Below are 21,135 nucleotides of genomic sequence, written 5' to 3'. Positions count from 1 at the left end.
AGTATCGATAGTTGTTGGGGTGTTTTTGGTTTTTTGTTTTGCATTAGAAAGCACTGGTTACTTTGAGCAAATAAAAGCTTTCTGTAGTTGCTTCCTTTAACTGTAGGATATTTGATGCCATGCTGTATCTTCCTCTGCATTGAAGAACAGCTTTTTCTATAAATGTCAGAACTTATTTTTAACTGGGATGCAAAAGGACCATTCTGGTTTTGTTTATATGTGTGTATATGCATAAAATACTTAACGTGACTGGTTTGTTTGTCTTTTTTAATAGTTCACCAAAACAAAAACCATGGGTGCTAACACACTCTGATGAGATTCTATCATTGTGAACAACTGAAGAAGTCACTTTGGTTCAGTTGAAAATTTTCCTGAAGCCGTAACCTTCCAAATTAAATAGGTGATTATATAGTTAGTGGACAGTTGAGGTTGGATAATTTTAAAAAGCAGCCACATGAGAATTTATGTATATTTTCACATAAATGCAGTTTATTTTCAAAATTTGTTGCTACTAACCCAATTCTTACACTCAAAGAAACTAGACAAATAGTTTGTTTTAATTAGCTAATAAGACTTAAATGGATTTTCTTCTAGTTTCCTCTAGTGAGCCATTCCTTTTCAGTAAGTTGAAATCTGTACTAAAAGGTTATGATTCATGGAACATCTAAGCTCATGGAAATGCAATTATGGTTAGAGATATTGACGATATTAGGACTGTTGACATGGATGAATGAATAAAATTTGGTAATACAAATTATTGACCTGCATGCTTTTTCTTAACCCTGATTCATTCCTTACTGGTAGACTTAATCTTTTCAGAATTTGGGTTACTGGTTCAAACAGCAGCCAGGAAAAAAACTTTGTAGTATCAGAATGTTATCCAACTGTATATTGTTTACTTTATTGTAAATAATGGTGAACAGTGGTCAGTAAGTAGTTTTATATTCCTTAAAAAAAAGGATCATCCAGATTTTTTAAAAGGATATCAATGATGATAATAATAAGCTGAAATGATCAGTTACTGTGAGCCAGATATTGGTGTAAGCACTGAGTAAACAAATCCTCAGAAGCACTGCTTTGTGGTGGAAGAAACCAAGATACCACAGGTTGGGCTGTCAGCAAGCCCTTTGCTCACTCCCATTTCTCTGGGAAGTCATATGGCAATGTTCTTGAGAGCTAGGTGGCCCTCAGGCCTAGCATGGCTTAGGCTGTTGCATTTGTTCTTCGATTGGTGGCTGCATGATGGGTTATTGTGTTGGTAGGCAGCCGGTCTGAAGGGCAGCTTCCACCCTTTACAGGAGGTTAAATGTTCCTGAAGAACTCTTGGGCAGAGTGTAGGCAGGATCCCACCAGATCACTGTACTTAACAATAATGTACCTTTTTAAAAATTTTGTGAAAGAGTACTCTTTGGGGTGGAGCAGTGGGGGCGGGCATTCAAAACATGTAAAGCAATATCCTAGCTGTAAACCTTAGCCACTTCCTAACAGTGGAGACAGGAAGTGGGCCAAGTATTAATTTGTGATGGGAGGTGCCAGTGTCTTGAACTTTAGCTGAGTTCTAAAACTTAGTTCAGGTTGGAGTTTTTCAATTTGAAATTTTCTGAAATTTGATGCTATTGAAAACAAATATACATATTTTTGATGCTTTGGTCTGTCACTATACAAGAGCATGTGTGTCACTAATCCTTGTGGAGGCTTGATGGTTCTGTCGACACAAAAGCATAACTCTCACCTCAAAGGGGATAAGAGATAGTTTATTCTAGAGGCAAATATGAATGACCATGGCCTGGGAACACAGATACAGGTTACCCCAAATTCCATGTTCCAGCGTGGCAACGGTTGCCTTACGTTTATACATTAACAGAACAAAGAAAAGTCATAAATCAAGACAACTTCAAATACATTGGAGGATACATTCAGTAGGTGGGTCGCAGGAAAGCAGGAGATTTTTACTATAGGTCTCAGATGCTATCTGATGACATTCTTAGCCTTTTGTTGGTGAGACCTGGTGGTCTGCTAGGATAATACATTCTAAAACTTTTTTTTATCTGTTAGTCACAGGATGTTAGATCAGAAACAGAGGTGGGCAAGGAGTAGCTGTTCAGGAGGCTAAAGATGGCCTGAGATAAATGGTAATTAGACTCTGGACCTGCAACATTCCAAACTCTCCATAATCTCTGGAGTGATAATCAGTTGGCCAGTCTTGCAGGAAGTTCAGCGCAAGGTGCAAGAGTCATTTTTGGGAACTTTTCTTTCACAGTTCACATATGTTTAGCTAGAGTCCAGGTATCAGGCTCAGCATGGCTCTTCACTCTTCTTCATTCCTTACCCTGAAAACAGTCCATCAGATTACATAAAAGCCTGCAGTGTTTTTTTTGTACAGGGGATTCGGAACATTTCTTATGATCTCCTGTTACCAAAGTAATTACAGTTTTGGAATCGTGAATTAGCTAGTGACCTGAAAGACTTGCCTACTCATAGCAGAGCCCCTCCTCCATTTGTCCCAGTTGTTCAGATTTGTGTCCCTGGGCAGCCTCAAAGCCCCAACTTGCATGTGCTAAGCTGTGGGACATGGGTGTGTTCACCAAGTCATCATCTGTGCCAGGAACCACACTGGCCCCAGGTAACATTGTCCCTCGTGAGGTCCCCTATATCGCATATGTAACTTCTCTTGCTGAGTTTATTGATCACAGCTCCCAAGATCTACAGTGTTTGTATATTGCCATTTTTCTCTATTTCAGGTTTTTGGAAACATTGCCCTCGATGATGACACCAGCATCAACCGACACAACAACTTCCGGACATTCCTACAAGCCTTGATGCTGTTGTTCAGGTATGTTGTTTGTCAGCCTAGAGAACATGTTCTCTTTTCATTTGGGATAAAGAAAGGTGGATGCCACTCATGGAGACTACTCCTTTCCAATACCAGAATCATGCTGCTTCTCTTCAGTGGGCCTTTCCAGTTCTTTCCCTCTGCTCACCCTTACCAAAGGGCTCTTGGTGTCTGCCCTGGCCTTCAGATAGACTGAAAAGAAGTTCCTAGGGGAGGGAATCTGGGGCCCCTGGGCCAAGCCAGTCTCTACCATAGTCTCTTCTTCCTGGTGATAGCCTAAAGGTGTCTGGAGATGCTGTGGTCTGGGAGGTCAGGGAGGTATCTGGCAGGGTCCCTCTTAACATGCTGGCCTCACGCTTTGCACCTGCTCTCCATATTTGTCACCTGAATTGGTGTGTGACAGAAGCAGAGCTTCTGACAGAGTTTGCCAACCATTCAGTGGCCAAAGGAACCCAGCTGGTCAGAACTGGTGATTTGAACATGCCTCCATTCTCTGCCTTACACCCATTGCCCTCACTAGAACTGTAGTTTCCTAGACTCCTGGATGCTTTCAGAAATGCAGCAAGTGACACCTAAGTTCTAGTGGCACAAGTTTCAGGGCCTGTAGATACCTCCACCCTTTTCCAGGTGTGTTGAGGATCAGGCTTCTCAGGTGCGGCACATCCTTCATCGGCTGGATGGCCACCCTTCTGATTAAACAACTTGGGCTCTGGATGGAGATGTGGTGTGTTTCCCTGCCTCCTTGGTCTCTTTATTTTTCCACCTATGGCTTCAGGCAGAGGAAATGAGCTCTTTGTAGGGATTGATAGTGAGCCATGCTACTAGACTCTACCTTGTGACTCCCTCCTGAGATTTTACCACATCTGTTCCCTTATACAAATGCATTATCCAGCCCTGGGGGAAATGGCCCTCCAATTTGTAGATGTATCCTGGGCTCATTGCAGTTCCTGGGAGAAGAGGGAACACCAACCTAGAACTGCTTCATTGAGGTGCCTGAAGAGCGTTTTCAGTAGACAGCTTATCTTCAGGATTATACTCCCCTAAATCATGTTTCTCTGGGCTTCAGCTGATAGCTTAATTTCATTTCATCATGTATTAATATTCTGCCTTGGGCCGCAAAGATTTGGAGCAAACTTAAGAAGTCAGCTTCAGTTTGACACCTTTGTCCTCAAAGATTTCTGTTCCTCCTGAGCTTTATGTCATGAGAAGCTCTTTTGTCATCATGCTGGTTCAGGTGGAGCAGCAAGCCTGTAGGAAGCTCCCCATCCTGATGACATCAGTGGGCAGTAGTCTGTGCTCCTGCCCAGGGCTGGCTACATGTATAGACCTTCTACTTCTATGCTGGCCATATGTCTAGGAACAAAAGTCCCATAGGTGGCTGCTGGGGGTGGGGCAAGATATTTGAGGAGTAGAAGCCACTGTGAGAATGGACTGAGCAGGGAGGGAGGTAAAGATGGGGGGGGCAGATTGCAACTTTCTGAGACACGGGACAGGCATGTAAATGTGGGCTTCTGTCATTAGTAAAAAGAGTTGTGGGAAGGTTTTGAGAGAAGTGAGAAGACCAACCTATATACTGTGGATCAGAGGAGGAGATTACTTGGGAGCTCTCAGGACAGCTCAACTATGATAATGGAGAACAGTGCTACTTTCTGAAGGCAGATGGACTGATGGCAGAACATTGAGTCGTAGCCAGACTGACCACAGAATTTTTCACTTGAGAAGGCTGGGTAGGGTTCTTGACATGAATAAGATGAGGACCATTGAGTTCTGGAGGAAGTTGGGAGTGTGCTAGACCATGTTGTATCCTCAGAAGAGTATCTACCATGAGCCAGCTCCCAGTTTACTTGACCACTTCCAGTGCTTTCTTAGTGGTTGATTTGGAAGTCTGCCACCCAGGCTTTGCCCGGAAAAGGGTTTGCACTCTACCCACCTGTCCCAAGGACACTGTTGGCTTATCTCTGGGTTTGCTGGATGTTCTCTCTGGGCTTGCCTTTGTGTGCTCACAGTTCTGTCCTTCTCAGGAGTGCCACCGGGGAGGCTTGGCATGAGATCATGCTGTCTTGTCTGGGCAACCGGGCCTGCGACCCCTATGCCAACGCCAGTGAATGTGGGAGCGACTTTGCCTACTTTTATTTTGTCTCCTTCATCTTCCTTTGTTCCTTTCTGGTAAGTCCTGGCTACTGTGTCCATGTCTACTTGTCTCAGCCCACCTCAGCGCCTCACATCTCCTGTTGTTCCCTGACTTTGACCCAGTTCACATTATATACCAGGCCCACACTTAAGGCTTTTGTTCTCTCAGCAGGTGCCACATTAACTGTTTTGGAGACAGGGTCTCCTTGTAGCCCCAGCTGGCTTGGAACTTTCTATGTAGACCAGGCTGACCTCAATCTCACAGAAATTCACCTTGCCTCTGCATCCCGAGTGCTGAGATTAAAGGCCTGTGCTACCACACCTGAGAGAGGCCCCTTCTTAACTTGCAGAAATTGTTAATATTAAGGTTCAGATAGCCCCACCCCCTCATCAACAGGGCCTCACGGACCTCCCAAGCCCCTGAGAAAAGGGAACCGAGTTGATAAGCACCCTGGTCTTTGAAGTCAAGAGAAGCAGACTCTTCTAAAAGGCAGCTTGCTTTTCCTTTGGTCTCCGAAGACAAGATAAACAGATTCCACCTTTTAACCAGAGACCTCAGGAGCTGCTTCAGCACAGCAGTTTTTCCCTTATCTTAAGAGGACAAAAACAGACACTTCCTGACCCAGATCCTGGCCGACAGACAGAAGGGAGCAGGTTTTAACAGTCCCACTCTCCTGCCACCCCTCCAGCCTAACTTTTAAAAAATACATCTTCCCACCTTCTGCACCCCCCAGAAGCCTCCCCCTATAAAAGACCCCAGGTCACGACCCAGGGCAGACATTTTCCCTGCCTGGAAGGGAATCTGTCTCATGTGTTCTTTTGCTAATAAACTCTCTTCCGCTGGAGTTTTATCTGTGTCCTGGGGCTTTCTCCCAATCAACCAGATTCATCCATCATCTACTTTACCTATCAGTTAGAGTTTGAGGGACAGTTGCTCCTTTGTGTCTGGCCACTGTGGTGAAGGAGTATAAAGAAACAGTGCCCACCTAGTGTATATAAGGTGATGAGTGGAGACACTGATTTAGGTGGAAGAGGTCAGTGGACTGGGGCTTCATTGTATAGAGCCCTGGTGACCTTGGAGCAGGAACATGGAATGATCTACTAGATATGTATAGTTTGGTTCTGGCTTCTGTTTGGAAAGTTAGGAATGGGGCTTCAGAGTGAGCAGGGAGGCCATTATGGGAGACAGTGGCATAGGGAAGGTGGGGCAGTTGGTGGGACTGGCCTAACTTAAAGGTAGAGCTGACCTGATTAAAGAAGAAAAAAGAAAACCATACTCTGGAATTTTCTAAGTGTGATTAGAAAACTCCCTCTGAGATTGGAAGTATAAGAGTCCTGCATGCATGAGTGAAAAGGGAGTTGAGACACACTGCACAGATCTTGGGGCTAGAGATGTGAATAGGTTATTCTTGTGTTGGGGTATCTGTGGGCCTGGAGCATGTCCTCTGGGTTCATGCTACAAATTACAGCCCAGTTACTTATTTGTGGCTTAAGCATCATGAATCACTTGGGTACTGGTTAGAAGTATAATTCCTAGGGCTATGGAGATGACTCAATCAGTAAAGTAACCTGGTGCTCAAGCATGGGGTCCTAAGCTCAGATCCTTAGCACCGGTGTAAAACCTGGCACTCATCTGTAACTCCAGTGTTGAGGGGAGCATAGTGTGGGGTTGGTTGTATTCCTTGAAACTCTTTGGCCAGTCAATATAGCCAAATCAGTGAGCTCTGTTTAATGAGAGACCCTGTCTCAAAAACTAAGGTGGATGAGTGATTAAGGAAGACACTTTATGTCAACCTCAGGCCTATACACACACATGCACATGAATAGTGTCCACACATGAGAACTAGAATAAGTACATACACCATTTACATATTATACATAAGAAGAAGAGGAGGAGGAGGAGCAAGCCCTGGGCCCTGCCTAAAACTTACTTATACCAGGATCTCTAGGAGAAGGATACAGGAATCTGATTTTTTTTTTTTTTTTGGTCTTTTTGAAGCAGGGTCTCCCTGTAGCTCCAGCTGTCCTAGAACTCACTATGTAGACCAGGCTGGCCTTGAACTCACAGAGATCCGCCTGCCTCTGCTGGAGTTAAAGGCGTGTGCCATCATGCCCTGCTTGGAATCTGAATTTTTAAAAAAGATTTACTTATGTAACCCAGGTGTGGTGGCACATGTCTTTAATTCCAGCACTTGGGAGACAGAAGCAGGCAGATCTCTGTGAGATGAAGGCCAGCCTGGCTTACATAGTGAGTTCCAGGTCAGCTGTGGCTCCAGGGAGACCTTATCTTTAAAAAAAAAAAAACCCAAAAAACCAAAAAAGATTTTCTTATGTGTATGTATGAGTGTCGTGTGTGTGTGTGTGTGTGGGTGTGGGGGAGAGAGGGTGAGAGAGAGAGAGAGAGAGAGAGAGAGAGAGAGAGAGAGAGAGAGAGAGAGAGAGAGAGAGAGAGACTGCAGAGGCCAGAAGAGGCTGTCAGGGTCCCTGGAGCTAGTCAAAGGCAGTTGTGAGCCCCCTGATGTGGATGCTGTGAACTGAATTCTCCTTTGAAGGAGCAGGAAGTGCTCTTGTCCTGGGGTCATCTCCCCAGTTCTGCCCCCCTCACTTTTTTTTTTGCTTTTGGGTGCGTGTGGTTATGTATTTGTTTATATGGGTGTGTGCCATGTGTGGGTGCATGTGCATGTAGAAGCCAGAGGTCCATGTCAAATGTTTTCCTTAATCACCCTCTATCTTATTTTTGTGACAGGCGCTCTCATGGAACTTGGAGCTCATCAATTTGCTAAATGGGCTGGCTCATGAGCTCAAGGGATCTACCTGTCTACCCCACCAGTGCTGTGGTTATAGATGTGTACCTCTGTATCTGGCTTTTATGTGGGTGCTGGGGATCCAAAGTTAGTTTCTCATGCTTATGTAGTGAGCACTTAACCAACTGAGCCAACCTGTAGTCTGAGTTTTGATAAACTGGTTAGTTTTCACTGGTCTTTATTGGGGGAGGCCTTCTTACAGTGGGTTCAAGTGGTAAGGAGAGACAAGGGCCTACCAAGAGCAGATGGCCTAACAGAAGTTCAAGGAGCTACTCAGATTAGGCTGGACACTTGAGTGGAGCCATTGACATTGTCAGTGCTTCTCTTCAGCCACATTCACCTCCAGAAACAGGGATAAAGGAACATACTTTGCAGATTTAGAATTTCTCAGACAGCCATAAGGAAGAATAAAAGGTGTGGTTATGAGAGTGTGGTCATGGTACTGGATGTGGTCCATGCTGGGAACAGAAAGAGGGGGGAGCAGGGACAGTATTTGGATAGGAGGTTCATGTGTGGACAGAGAAGGTATGGGATACAGATATTAGAGTGAGTGAGCTGAAAACACAGGTAGCATCGGTGGCATGGGACATGGGATTCAGTGATGGGCCTCCCTTTGGTTGTCACTGCAGACCAGCAGTAGCTGAGATGACTAAGATGAGAAGTTGGGAACTAGAGAGGTCAGGCAGCAGCAAGCCCACCCCTGTGGGTCTTCAGAGTACAACAATGAATTTCTATGGAGGAAGGAGAATGTTAGTAGGTGTATGAATGTTACTACAGGGTTTTAAAAGAGGAGTGGAGGGAGGACTCTTAGGCATCAGCTAGTGTGAGAAGAATAACAGTGGCGGAAGATGAAAACAGAAAGACTTCTGCTGAGGGTGTACTATAAATTTTGGAGGCTATAGCAGAGGGTCGGGTGTTTGGGAAAGGCATGAACCTGAGACACATAGGCTTCCTATAGAGAACTATGGAAAACGTAAAGAACTATGTCTTGCTAACTGCCAGAAACCAAGGTTGGGGTGGATCTATATTTTGGGGTCATCATCTGTTCCTTGAGGAGACCCTTGTGTGCAACTGTGAGGGTAGGTATTCTGGAGAATCACTGTTCTGTAGAGAATGTGAGCCTTGGACTCTGCTGTTCAAAGATATCTGGTACTGCAAAAGCCAGTTTACCCAAGGGCATAAACCCACTAGCCTACCCTCATTCTGCCTGGCTGCAGGTAGGGCCCTACAGAGAGCCACATATGTGATACTATACCACACACAGGCCATCACTCTCTAGACTGTCCAACATGAGCCAGGAAATCCTTGGGTTTAGCTCCCACTGTTTTCTTACGAAACAGTTATCTGGTGGCCTCTGTACTTTGTTCTATGGCTCTTAGCTCACTTGGTGCCCTTTCCTTACCTGAAACAGAGAAGACGTGGACTGGAGCTTAGTCTTCTCTATTCCTACTTACAGCTGGGATCCACTATGATGCATGCTTTAAAACACTGGGGGCAGTTTGGTGTGACAGAGAAGAGAAGCTGAAAAATGAAATTTTGGGGGCAGTAGAGATTGTGATTTGGTCACCTTGTTCAGAATAGGGAGGCACTGACAGAATAATAGGAAGTGAAGTTGGTGATGACAATCTGCTGATGTATTTAGTATTCCAGTCTTTCAGCCTAAGATTATCATTATCACAATGAAGAGACGGAGACTTAGACGTGTTAAATATCCTGTATGTAGAACCCAAGCTGCTGAAATAGACAAATTCCTAGAAGTGCACAAATTCTATACCTGACTCAAGAAGGGAGAAGCTTGACTCAGTAACCAAAAACCTTCTCAAAAAAGAAAAGCTTAAGACAACTTAGTTGTGAAAGGACAGCATTCAACAAATAGTGTTTGGAAAACTGGATATCCACATGCAAAAGTAAGAAGTTGCCTCCTACCTCATACTGTACACAAACATTAACTTAAAAGTAGTCAAAGGCTTAATTGTAAGAAATAAAACTATAAGACTCTTGAGGCTGGAGAGATGGCCCATTGGTTAAGAGCACTGGCTGCTCTTGCAGAGGACCTGGGTTCAATTTCCAACACCCACATGTCAACTAACAACCAGCTGTAACTCCAGTTCCAAGGGATCCAATTTCTTCTTCTGACCTCTATGGGCATTGTACTCATACATGCAGTAGTGCATTTCTACATGCAGGCAAAGCACTCATAAACATAAAGTAAAAATAAGTAAGTAAAAATTTAAAAAGTAAAATAAATAGGACTATAAAACTCTTTTTCCAAAAAGTATATGGCCCAAATAGCAAACTCTTAAAAGAAAACAGGTGTACAAGTTCACAGCCTTATATTTAGCAAATGAGACTGAGACTTGACACCAAAATCACAGCAGTAAAACAAATAGATAATTGGACTACTCATAGTTAAAAATTCTTATACAGTGAAGGACACTGTCAATAAAATAAAGAGGCATTCCAAGAAATTGCAAGTCATAATTATGATAAGGTAGTAATAATGTGCTAAACACTTGTATAACTCAACAACAAAAATCTAACAACCCAGTTAAGAAATGGGTAAAGGACTTGGTAGATATTCTCTGAGGAAAATGACCAATAAACACATGAAAAGAAATCATCATTGTCAAGGAAATGCAAATCTAAACCATAATAAGATCCCACGTTCCACTCCTTAGGATTGCCACTCTTAACATTTCTCAAAAAAGAAAGAGAAAATGCCATGACACTGGGAAAGAAACCCTTGTGCTCTAGTAGTAAGAATGTAAAATGATGCAGCTGCTGTGGAAGACGCTAAGACCCTCCAAAATTAAATGGACCACAATGTGAAACCCATAAGATCCATTTTGGGAGAACACCCGAAAGAGCTGAAAGCAGGGCCTCAGCCAGGAGCATTATCACAACGGCCAAAAGGAAGAAGCAGTCATGGTTTCCATCAGCAGATAAATCAATGAGAAAAATGTGGTATGAGCATATAATGGAATATTATTCACACTTCAAAAGGAAGAAATTTCTGATACATGCTTGTAAAATAAGGACATTAGGCATTATAGTCATTGAGGTATAGTCATTGAAGTCATTGAAGTATCAAAGAAGTAAGTTAGTCTGCCAGGTGTGGTGGCTCACTCCTGTAATTCCAGCACTTGGGAGGCAAAGGCAGAATCATCACAAGTTTCAGGCTAGCCTGGGCTACATTATGAGTTTAAGGCCAACCTGAGCAGCATAGGAGGCCCTGTCTCAAAAAAGTAAGAGCTAGGGGTGTAGCTCAGTGCTAGAGTGCTTTCCTGGCATGCGCAAAGCCCTGGGTTTGATCCACAGGACTGAAGTAAAGGAAGCAGCTGGTCAGAAAATGCTGTGATTCAATGAATATCACATCCCTTGGTATTCACAGAGATTGGAACTAGAATGGCGGATGAGAAAAGAGGAACATGGAGATAGTGTTGAGTGGGGATGGGGTTACATTTACAGAAGTTTGAGAGAACTCTGGAGACTGGTGGTAGTGACAGTCCAACAACAAGCTGAGTGTGCTTAAACCTGCATTTAGAGTGGTTGGAAATTAAGGTCTTGCTATGTATATTTCACTACAGTAATAAGTAGAATAATAAAAGAATTAGTACTCAGACTTGTCCCAAAAACAGAAAAGGAGAGAACATATTCTACATAGCCAGCATTGTTATACCATGGCCAAAGATGACATGAGAAATGAAAGCCTCAAATCCTGAGAGAAAACTAACAACATACTAAATCCTAAGCTGATCCTTGTGCTTGCTTGCCTGAAAGCAGCCTCTGTTTTCAGATAATATTATTTTATACATAGAAAACACAACAGAATGTCTGCAGATAAAAAATAAGACTAGAGTTATTAATAAAGTCAGCAGTTTCAGGGTATAGAATCAACAAAAACCTGTGGTGTTCCTATTCACCAGCAACGAATGATCTGAAAAGGAAATTTAAAAAGTTGTTTCATTCCCAGTGACATCCAAAAGAATAAAATAACTAGTAATTAAATAAACAAAGAAGTGAGAAATTTATTCAATGAAAACTATAGACAGTAATGACAAGAAATCAAAGAAAACTTAATTAAATGGAAATAGCTCATATTCATGAAGTGGGAAAAGTTGGTATTATTACAGTGGCCATACTTCCCCAAGTGATGTATTGATTAAATGCAATAAATCAAAATCCCAGTGTCTTTTGGGGAATGGGCAGAAATGGAGAAGCAGATCCTCAAATTAATGCTCAATTGCCAGGAAATAGCCAAAACACTCTTGAAAAACAAAGTTGAAGGAATCACCTTCCACAATTTCAAACTATTTTAATAAGGAGCTGGAGATGTAAATCAGTTGGTAGAATCCATGTGTAGCATGCACAATACACTAGGTTTGATCCTCAGCACAACATAAACTGGGTGTGGTGGTACACACCCAGCACTCAGGCCAGAGGAAGATCAGATGTCCAAGGTATTCCTCTGTTACAGAGCAAGTTCAAGGCCAGCCTGGGCCATGAGACCCTGTTTGAAACAAAACAAAAGAATGTTGGCATAAAGAAACATGTAAGCCAGTGAAGAGAATCAAGACTTTAGAAATAGACCCAAACACCTATGGCCAATTGGTTTTTATGGTTTTTTTTTTGTTTGTTTGTTTTTTTAGTTGGACAGGGGTTTATTGAACCCTGACAGCAAATGGCAAAATAACATTCATCCAGCATATTAACAAAAATATGGGATGTTTCATGAATTTGTGTCATCTTTGCACAAGGGTCATGCTAATCTCTGTGTTGTTCCAAATTTAGTATATGTGCTGCTGAAGTGAGCACATATTTTTTATTTAATGGAATAGGTTTATTGAACATACTACAAGGGGCAGTGGGCTGGCAGAACAATAGCTCTGCCTATAGTCTGGCCAGTTAATTTTTGACAAGGGTGCACATCAGGAAAGAATTTTCTGTCCTTTAGTGATAATGCAGTTGGTAGAGGCAAGTTGGTGTATGTGTGTGGGAACTGGGTAATTTCAATATGAAAGAATAGAGTTTAATTTCTACTTCACTTGATATAAAAATTAAGTAATCAAAGGCCTAGCTAGAAGAGCTAAAATTGTTAAAATATAATAGGCAAATTTTCAACACAGTATCAAATATGTGGAAATACAATCTATAGGTTGGGAAAAATATTTGTAATTCACAACGTCTGATAATGGATTAAATCCAGCATTTTAAGAGTTCTTATGGCCGATGTAGTGGCACATGCCTGTAATGCCAGCACTAAGAGGTGGAGGCAGGAGGATTGTGGGTTCTAGACGAAACTGTGCTATCTAGTGAGACCCTGTCCCCAAGCAGGTAAAAACCAACCAAACCAAAGAAAGTTATTTTTGAACTCTTACAACTCAACAACAGCAAAATAACTTTTTAAAAAATGAGCAAAGGGGCTGGAGAGATGGCTCAGTGGTGAAGAACACTGACTATTCTTGCAGGAGACCCAGGTTTGAATCCCAGCACCCACATGGCAACTAATAACTGTCCAGAACTCCAATTCCAGGGGATCTGACAGCCTCTTCTGTCTTCTGTGGGCATTGCATGACATGAGTGCACTTATCTACATGCAAGCAATACACGCATACACATAAAATAATAAAATATTTTATAAAATGAGCAAATATTTACAGAGTAGATATTTGTCCAAAGAAGATGTACAGATAGCCAACAATTATATGAAAAGATACTCAGAATCTTTGTTCATTATGGAAATGCAAGTCAAAATCACAAAGAAGTAGTACTTTACACCCAGTATGATAGTTCTAATGATACGTGTTTAAAATTGAAAATAGGGAGTAAGGGCACAGATGCAGAGAACTAGGAACATTCATTCCTGGTGGAGAGATGGAAATGCAGCAGCGGCTGCTATTGAGAAGTTTGGCAGTTACCCTAAAAAAAATTATAACGTTTCCATGTGGCCCAGCAGTGCCGCTCCTAGGTATACAAGCAAGAGAAATGACAAGATATGTTTGCACAGGAATTTCAGTATCAGCGTTTACAGAAAGATTAATCACCTTGGCCAAAAGATGGAAATGATGCAAATGTCCATCAACAAATAAGATTGGTTTGTACCTATAATGGGACAGCATTAAATTACATATTGAAACTATGAGTTGTATTACATTAATTTCAACTTGATTAGGAAAAGCAAATAATAAACAACCCAAGCTGTGAGTTGGCAGTTTCCAAGCTACTAACTCCAAGGTTACCACTTCCACAGAAGACTGGTCTGAGTGGGAGGACAGTGGCCATCATAACCTGTTCACATCTACCTGGATGTTAGAGAAAACATGGATAAGAGATTATGGAGTCTGAATTAGGTAGAAAGCAGAGGTTTCAGAGGAGTAAATATTGGAATTAAACATGTGGGATTAAGAAACCTGGGGACTGAGGAGACCTTAGAAGTCCCAGTGCAAAGAGGCCTGTGGGGCAGCAGGTCTTTCCTGTTCAAGTCAGAGTGACCTCTGCTGTCTAGATAGCTCTTCGCTCAGACTGTGATTGAAAGTTGAAGTTGGAGCACTCATTACTGAGGCATTACTGAGGTTTTTGTGTCAGCTTCCTTTCCTTCCCATCCTGCAGATGTTGAACCTCTTCGTTGCTGTGATCATGGACAATTTTGAGTACCTCACTCGGGACTCTTCCATCCTAGGGCCTCACCACCTGGATGAATTCATTCGTGTCTGGGCTGAGTACGACCCAGCTGCGTGGTGAGTGAGCCCCAGTGCTCTGTGGTCCTGAGGGATGTCATTATTCATGGTGCAGGACAGGGCCAGGGTGGTCTTGATAGTTTCATGTGAGTTTTTCCCTCAGGTGTTGGTCTGGACCCAGGGATTTGCCCCATTCCATGTAGGGTGGCACTGGTTTCCCCTTTCAGTGATACTTTCCTTTTTAGTCGCTATGCCTTGGTGCAACTCTAGGACAGAGACACAGTCTTTGAGACCTTCACTGCGGCCCTCAGGAGACTGCCTATGCCTGGGGGTCAGGGAAAGTTTCCAAACTCTGTGCACAGGAGTGGCCTTCCTTTTCCCAAGGCCTGTCTTGTGAGGAGTAATGGAGGCTCAGTGGGGGAGGGTGTGGAGACAGTGTGGCTATATACCCCTGTAATTCTCAGAGGACTTTGAAGGAAAACTTAATGTGATTTTTTTTAGGTGCCAGGGATTGAACCCAGAGCTTGTGCAGGTTAGGCAAGCTCTATACCAACTGGGTTATAGCCCCACCTCCCATAATGTGGGTCTTAAGATACTGTCTTGATGGACTCAGGGGTTTCCTTCTTTGTGATCTGTCTTGGGGACTTGAACCAATGTGTCCCTCTGTTCCCAGGCCCTATTGAATATGGTAGACACTGGATGGACTTCTATTAAAATCAGAAGAACTAGAAAGGCCCTAGTGTGTTTCAGACCCTTTAATTGGGCTGGAAAGAATTACTGTGCTATATAAGGGAAGGGTGATTTGTTTCCAGATAGCAAGGACCTCATGGAGTGATTTGGGGTCAAAAGGTAAAGTTGCTTGAAGCCATATTCTATAGAGAGCACTGCACATCCATGTCATCCTGAACCTCCAGGGCAGAGACCACATTCAGAAAGGTAGGCAAACAGGGCAGTAGGTGCTCTCCACCTGTTCACCTGTCTGTTCCTTCACCTACTTATTCAATTGATACTTTCATTGCTTATTCATTTACTTACATTCCTTCATCTTCTCTCACTCACTGATTGATTTGTTCACTTGCTCATTTTATTAGTTACTTTTCTGAATTCTGTGATCAAATACCTGACAAAAAGCAACTTTAGGGAAGAATGGTTTTGGCTTACAGCTTAAGAAGGGATATGGTCCATGATTAGGCAGCTAGTCACAATCAGGAACCAGAGATGAAGGCTGAAGTTAAGCTCACATTTCCCTTTTTATTCCATCCGGGACCCCAGCCCTTGGAACAGTGTTACCTACATTTAGGGTGGGTCTTCCTACCTCAGTCCAGCCTAGAAATTCTCTCACAGACAGCTCAGAGGTTTGCTTCCTTGGTGATTTTTGATGCTTTCTAGTTGACAATCAGTATTAACCATCATACTCACACATTCCTTTTTCATTTGTTCACTTGCTCATTTACTTATTCACTTGCTCAGTAGTTGCTGAGTGCTGCTTCCTGTGGGGTAGTATGTAGGAGATGGAGGGGGTGAGAAAACTGGCTACTGGGTAAGATATATACAGGTCTCCTCTTACCTCACTACAGTTGTTGGAAGGACTGTGGTATGAATGAACAGTTTTTGTTGAATGGGTGACTGTTCACTTCCTGTGTCCTAGGGATGGACAAGAAGACTGCAGGTGGATGCAGCTCCCCACCTTCCTTTGTCTACTTTTTACAGCTCTGTGTTTAGCACTTCGCTGTGGGATAGCCTGGAGAATGAGGTCAGGTTTCTGATAGAAAGCCTGGGTGATAAAGTCAGGCAGGATATGCTCAGATTTCTGGTGAACTAGAGACTGTGGTCAGACTGATGGCTGGGGACAAGCTCCTCAGGAAGCTCCTTGGGCTCTGCATCCTTTTCCTTAACTGGAAGCTCAGTGTGAGGGTGCGCAATAAGCCCAGAGATCTTGGGGGCTGGCTGGGCTTTCTTTTTCCTGCTGGGCCCGGCTCCCCTGGCCTCTGTCCTTCAGCCTCCCCAGAGTACTTGCCCCATCACAGCCCACATCCCAAGCTGCTTCATGAAGTTGTCATAGTTCTGGCATGTCTTACATTGCATTCGGGGCCTGGGACATAAGTCTCTTCTGTTAAGGCTATTTTGAACCTACAGCATCTCTGTGTTCTCCATTTCTATGAGAAATTTTTAGTTTTTACGTAGTGTAGCAGCAGGGCAGTTTTGTTGTTATTGAGTGTGTACTTGACCATTTTGGGGGCTTTGTAGAGCCCCCTCATATCTGATACATCCACATGTTTGCCCTGCAATGCCCAGGACTCTTACTGGAATGCATAGGCTCAAGGATAGCACTTTGGGTCTGTTGTCAGGAAGGTCACTGGGGGGCAGTGGGGAGACTGGACTTTGTCAAGAAAAGGGCAGGAGAAACTCTAACTGCAACATGATTCAGGAGCACTCCCAGAAGATTATCCTGACTGTGACTTGAAGAGTCACTGCTGTTTCTAGAACATTTTCCCAAAAGGAATAGGTGCTCAAAAAATAGATGCTCTATAGGATGCAATTTGCACCGAACAATGAAGGCCTCCAGTGAAAGAACAGCGTCTCCTTAGTCTTTATGAGTTGTACACCTAGTTCTTACAGTCAGTCTCAAGCAAGAGTGGGAGTAGTGTGCATAGTAATGCTTAGCAAGTAGACTTTCACTGATAGCAGCTTTGTGATAATGCACAGTGAGCGTTCAGACTGTTTCCTAATTCAAGAGTTTGAGAGCCAGGGGCCCTGTAAGGCACAGGCAGTTGAAGAAGAGACAGCCAAACATAAATTTTGCATCAGAGGTGACACATGCCAAATGACACATAAGTCCAACCAGCCTGAAATGCAAGGGCACCTGTGAGCAACACATGCACAACTCTATTTCTGTGTGCTTTGAGGCCGATGCTGGTTTCTCTCAAGAATACTTAAGAGAGGCCGAATGTGGTAATGTATTCCTTCAATCCCAACACTCAGGAAGCAGAGGCAGGCATATCTCTGTGAGATGGAGACCAGCTTGGTCTGCATAGTGAGTTCTAGGCCAGCTGAGGCTGCAGGGAAACCCTGTCTCAAAAAAAAAAAAAAAAAAAGGAAAAGTTCAGTAAAAGGGGGCTTTAACAGGGCACCCAAGAAGGCCCTATGTCGGGACAGACCAGAGCATAAAAAAAAAAAAAAAAAAAAAAGGAACAGTTCAGTAGATAGGTGACTTGACAGTGCAGCCAAGCAGGTCCTATGTCTGGACAGACCAGAGGTCACTGTGACCCTGGCAGTTGGTTGAGTTTATTTCTCATGTGACCACATGATTTCCTCCTACTTTGAGAGAAAATTTGAAACCACACCCAAACTGTCAAACTTTCCAACATTTGTGTATGTATGTATGTATGTGTACAAACATGGATGTATATGAACATATATATACATTGGTGTGTGAGCCTAGGTGCACTATGCATATGCACATGTTGCAGTACATATATGTACATTATGCACACATGTACACACAGGCACATGCATAACATGTACACATGCACATGTTTTGTGTACCCATGAGTTTATCTCAGTGTGTGTGTAAGGGAACTGTTTATGTACAGTTTATGTACATACCTGTGTATCTGTGGTAAGTGCACATGGTAAGTGCACATGTATGTTGTGTGCATATGTGTAATTGCATGCATGTATTCACATGTTAGGGTGGTTATGTGTCTTGTGTGCATTGTGTGAACATGCGTGTGCTAGGAAGGCAGAGGTCCCCAGTTCAATTCCCAGTACCCACATAGTGGCTAAGAATCACCTGTTACTCCAGTTCCAGGGGAATCCAACGCTCTCTTCTGACCTTTGTGGGCATGGTACGACACAGTGGCACTTACACACATGCAGGCACATTCATACACCCAAAATAAAAATAACAAAATATCATCAAAAAAACTAGAAACTGAGAAAGACCTTGAAATTGTGGTTAACTGAGTAGCTTTGATTTTTGTTGATAGACTGGGAAAGCTTTTGAATCAGGGATTAATAATACTGTATCCACACTTTTCCACCTTCATCATCTGATGGATTTGATGGTTAGGCCGTCTTGAGGCTCAGGGGTCCTACATGTCCAGCCCCCTTATGATGGTCCCTAGGGCCCAACAAGGTTAGCCAGATATGGGTCTGGCTCATGTGGAGCACCTTTTCCTGAAGTAGATTTGACAAGACTTGCAACTGAGGATAGCAGTATAGGAGGAAAGAAGTATCAGTGATGACCCGGGGGTGTCATCCCTGGGAGGAGGCTTAGTAGACTGGGCCAATAAATTCCAAGGGAGCACTAATATGTCCAGGGAGATGGGAACAATTAAGAGGCATATAAGTGTATACCTCTGAATGGGGTTGCTGTGTTGGAAAAATGGGTGGGGGTACATCATTATAGTGAGAGCCAGGGTCAGAGGGAGACATATGGAGAGGACCTCTGGTGCTCAGAGAGTTAGGGAACAGGTAGAACAAAGGCATGGACAAGCTGAAGTGAGACTGATCAAGGACAGGCATGGCACAGTGTACAGAGTGGGGGTTTGGGGTGGGACTGTGGGTGTAGGTGTGTATTCTGCCTCTACAGAACATACAGTTGCTCCTTTCTGAGTGTTTCCTGCCTACCTTCACTTCTAGGGATTATCTTTGGGTTTATACCCCTTCTGGGGTATACTAGGTCATAGTCCCCAGCAGGGAGTGGCCTGTCTAGCCATACCTCTCACCTCCACCACCACAACTGCTCATAGCTCATCTTCCCATCGCAGGCTGGGTGGGTGGATGGGACGGGCTCCATCATGCCTTATTGCCATAACCTGTGACATTTCCTTTCCAGTTGCCAGGTTCATTATAAGGATATGTACAGTTTGTTGCGTTGTATTGCGCCACCCGTTGGCTTAGGAAAGAACTGCCCTCGTAGGTTGGCCTACAAGGTTTGCAACTTCAGAGCCTCCATCTGACATACTTCCCTGCCCGAACCGCAAACACTGCACACACTTCCTGCCTTGTTTGGGAATGACAACACCTCACCTTCTCTTTCCTCTGTCCTGCCCTGCCCCACACTCCAGTGTCCTGGATGCTTTGGTCCCCTGTCTTATCTCCCTACTCCACCAGCTGGCTGGGGGAAGGCAGCCTTCAGACAGTGCCCAGGGAGATTTCTGTCCTGGCTAGGCTGTGTCTGCTAGGACCAGCTGGCTGGGGGCATGAGGGTAAGACAGGTCCTGCCTTTTACCAAGGAACCAGTCATCACCCCAAGCTTTCCTGCAGATTCTTATGGATGGGCTGATGGTCAGACAGGCCAGAGGCTGAGGGACCAGAGGAGGAGTATGTGGGGGCAAATAAACCAGGAGCAGCTGTCCTTATGGGTCAGAAGAGGTGTCCAGGTCCCTGGGGGGTAGGAAAGGGTGGGGACAGGCGTCAGGGGCAAAGAGGAGCTCTCCTGCGTCGCTTCTAGATTGATGTTCTCAGCCCAGCAAGAATCCGCCCCCCACCCCCCTACCCCGGTCTGGAACTGTGAGCGAAGGGCAAGGTCTGGGCAGATCTGCCTTCCAGGGAAAGGCTTGACTCTGCTGTGTCTCCGAGATCCCCAAGCCCACAGGCAGGTGCTCTGGGGTAGTAGGATGCCATAGCCCCTCTACTAGGGAATATTCTTCACCAGCTCCCAGATTCTACCCTGAGTCCCCCGCCTTGGGTTCCAGGTCCCACAAAGGGTGCATCCTACCTGTTGTTCCCAACCTGTGCTGTCAGAGGCACAAGTGGCACCAGGCCACATCCACTCAGCTCCTCCCTTCCTGCAGTCTCCTTCCCATCCAGCCCTGACCCCAGCAGCAGCCCTGCCCTGGGCTGGCCTCGGGCGTCTCTGGGCTTGGAGCTGACTTGCCCTATCTTCAAGTTCAGCCTTCTAGGGAGCTTCAGGGCTCCCTCTAGTTTTCTGGTCTGCTGTAGATTTCTCTCCACCTTACCCTCTGGCCTTATTTGGAAGCAAATCTGATCTGACTTTTAAGACAGTTGACAGTTGCTGTTGCTGTTGTGGCTCTCAGCTGCAGCCCTATCTCTACATAGCCTGGCCAGTGCTTCCTGCATGGTGAACTAGCTCTTTCTGATTTGGCTTTGTCTGTGGTTCTAAAAGAGTAAAGTCATAAATTTATAACCCAAAGCCGCCCCGATGCAGCCCTTCCTCACCCCCTCCATGTTCATTAGCTCAGACATCACCCTGCCCGCTGCCCTGCGTTGGGCTGCCGTGAGGAGGTGAGGCTGGGGGTGGGGGCAAGCAAGGGTCAGGTCAAGCAGAGAATCCCTCATTTTACCTGTTTTGATTTGGGATATTTACCCAACACTTTGGTTAACTGGATCTGTTTTCTTGTTTGCTTCCTCCCCCTGCCCGCTCCCCGCTCTACCCCTCCTGCCGTGTGTCTCCTGTGGACCACCCCACTGTGCCTGGCCTCTGGAATGGGTTTCCAGTGGGCGCATCAGTTACAATGACATGTTTGAGATGCTGAAACACATGTCCCCACCTCTGGGGCTGGGGAAGAAATGCCCGGCTCGAGTTGCATACAAGGTAGACCCTGACCCTGCACTGACCCTGCACCCGACCCAGGAGCTGTCTGTGTTCGACTGGGCCCACCTGGGCCTTGCTCAGCCCACAGGACACTCATGGGCTCTCACCTGCTTTCTTAGGACTTGTCTG

The 21,135-nt window shown here is 44.5% G+C and overlaps 1 protein-coding gene and 1 non-coding gene across 2 annotated transcripts in view; one reads left to right on the top strand and one right to left on the bottom strand.

Moving 5' to 3' along the window:
- The window catches only part of Cacna1b (calcium voltage-gated channel subunit alpha1 B), a gene marked incomplete in the record, with an annotated part of 220,698 nt that overhangs the window by 179,033 nt on the left and 20,530 nt on the right, over window positions 1–21,135 (top strand). The window contains 4 exon segments of the mRNA XM_029562551.1: window positions 2,742–2,833; window positions 4,855–4,999; window positions 14,377–14,504; window positions 20,910–21,006. Coding sequence (XP_029418411.1) covers window positions 2,742–2,833; window positions 4,855–4,999; window positions 14,377–14,504; window positions 20,910–21,006 — 462 coding nt within the window.
- On the bottom strand, window positions 12,481–12,582 carry LOC115070053. The gene has a single exon (XR_003849255.1). It is a non-coding gene; the product is annotated as a U6 spliceosomal RNA (small nuclear RNA).

This window comes from Nannospalax galili, unplaced genomic scaffold (assembly GCF_000622305.1).
Source record: "Nannospalax galili isolate Female #2095 unplaced genomic scaffold, S.galili_v1.0 scaffold35, whole genome shotgun sequence".
NCBI lineage: Eukaryota > Metazoa > Chordata > Mammalia > Rodentia > Spalacidae > Nannospalax > Nannospalax galili.
This window is presented reverse-complemented; position numbering and strand designations above follow the sequence as displayed.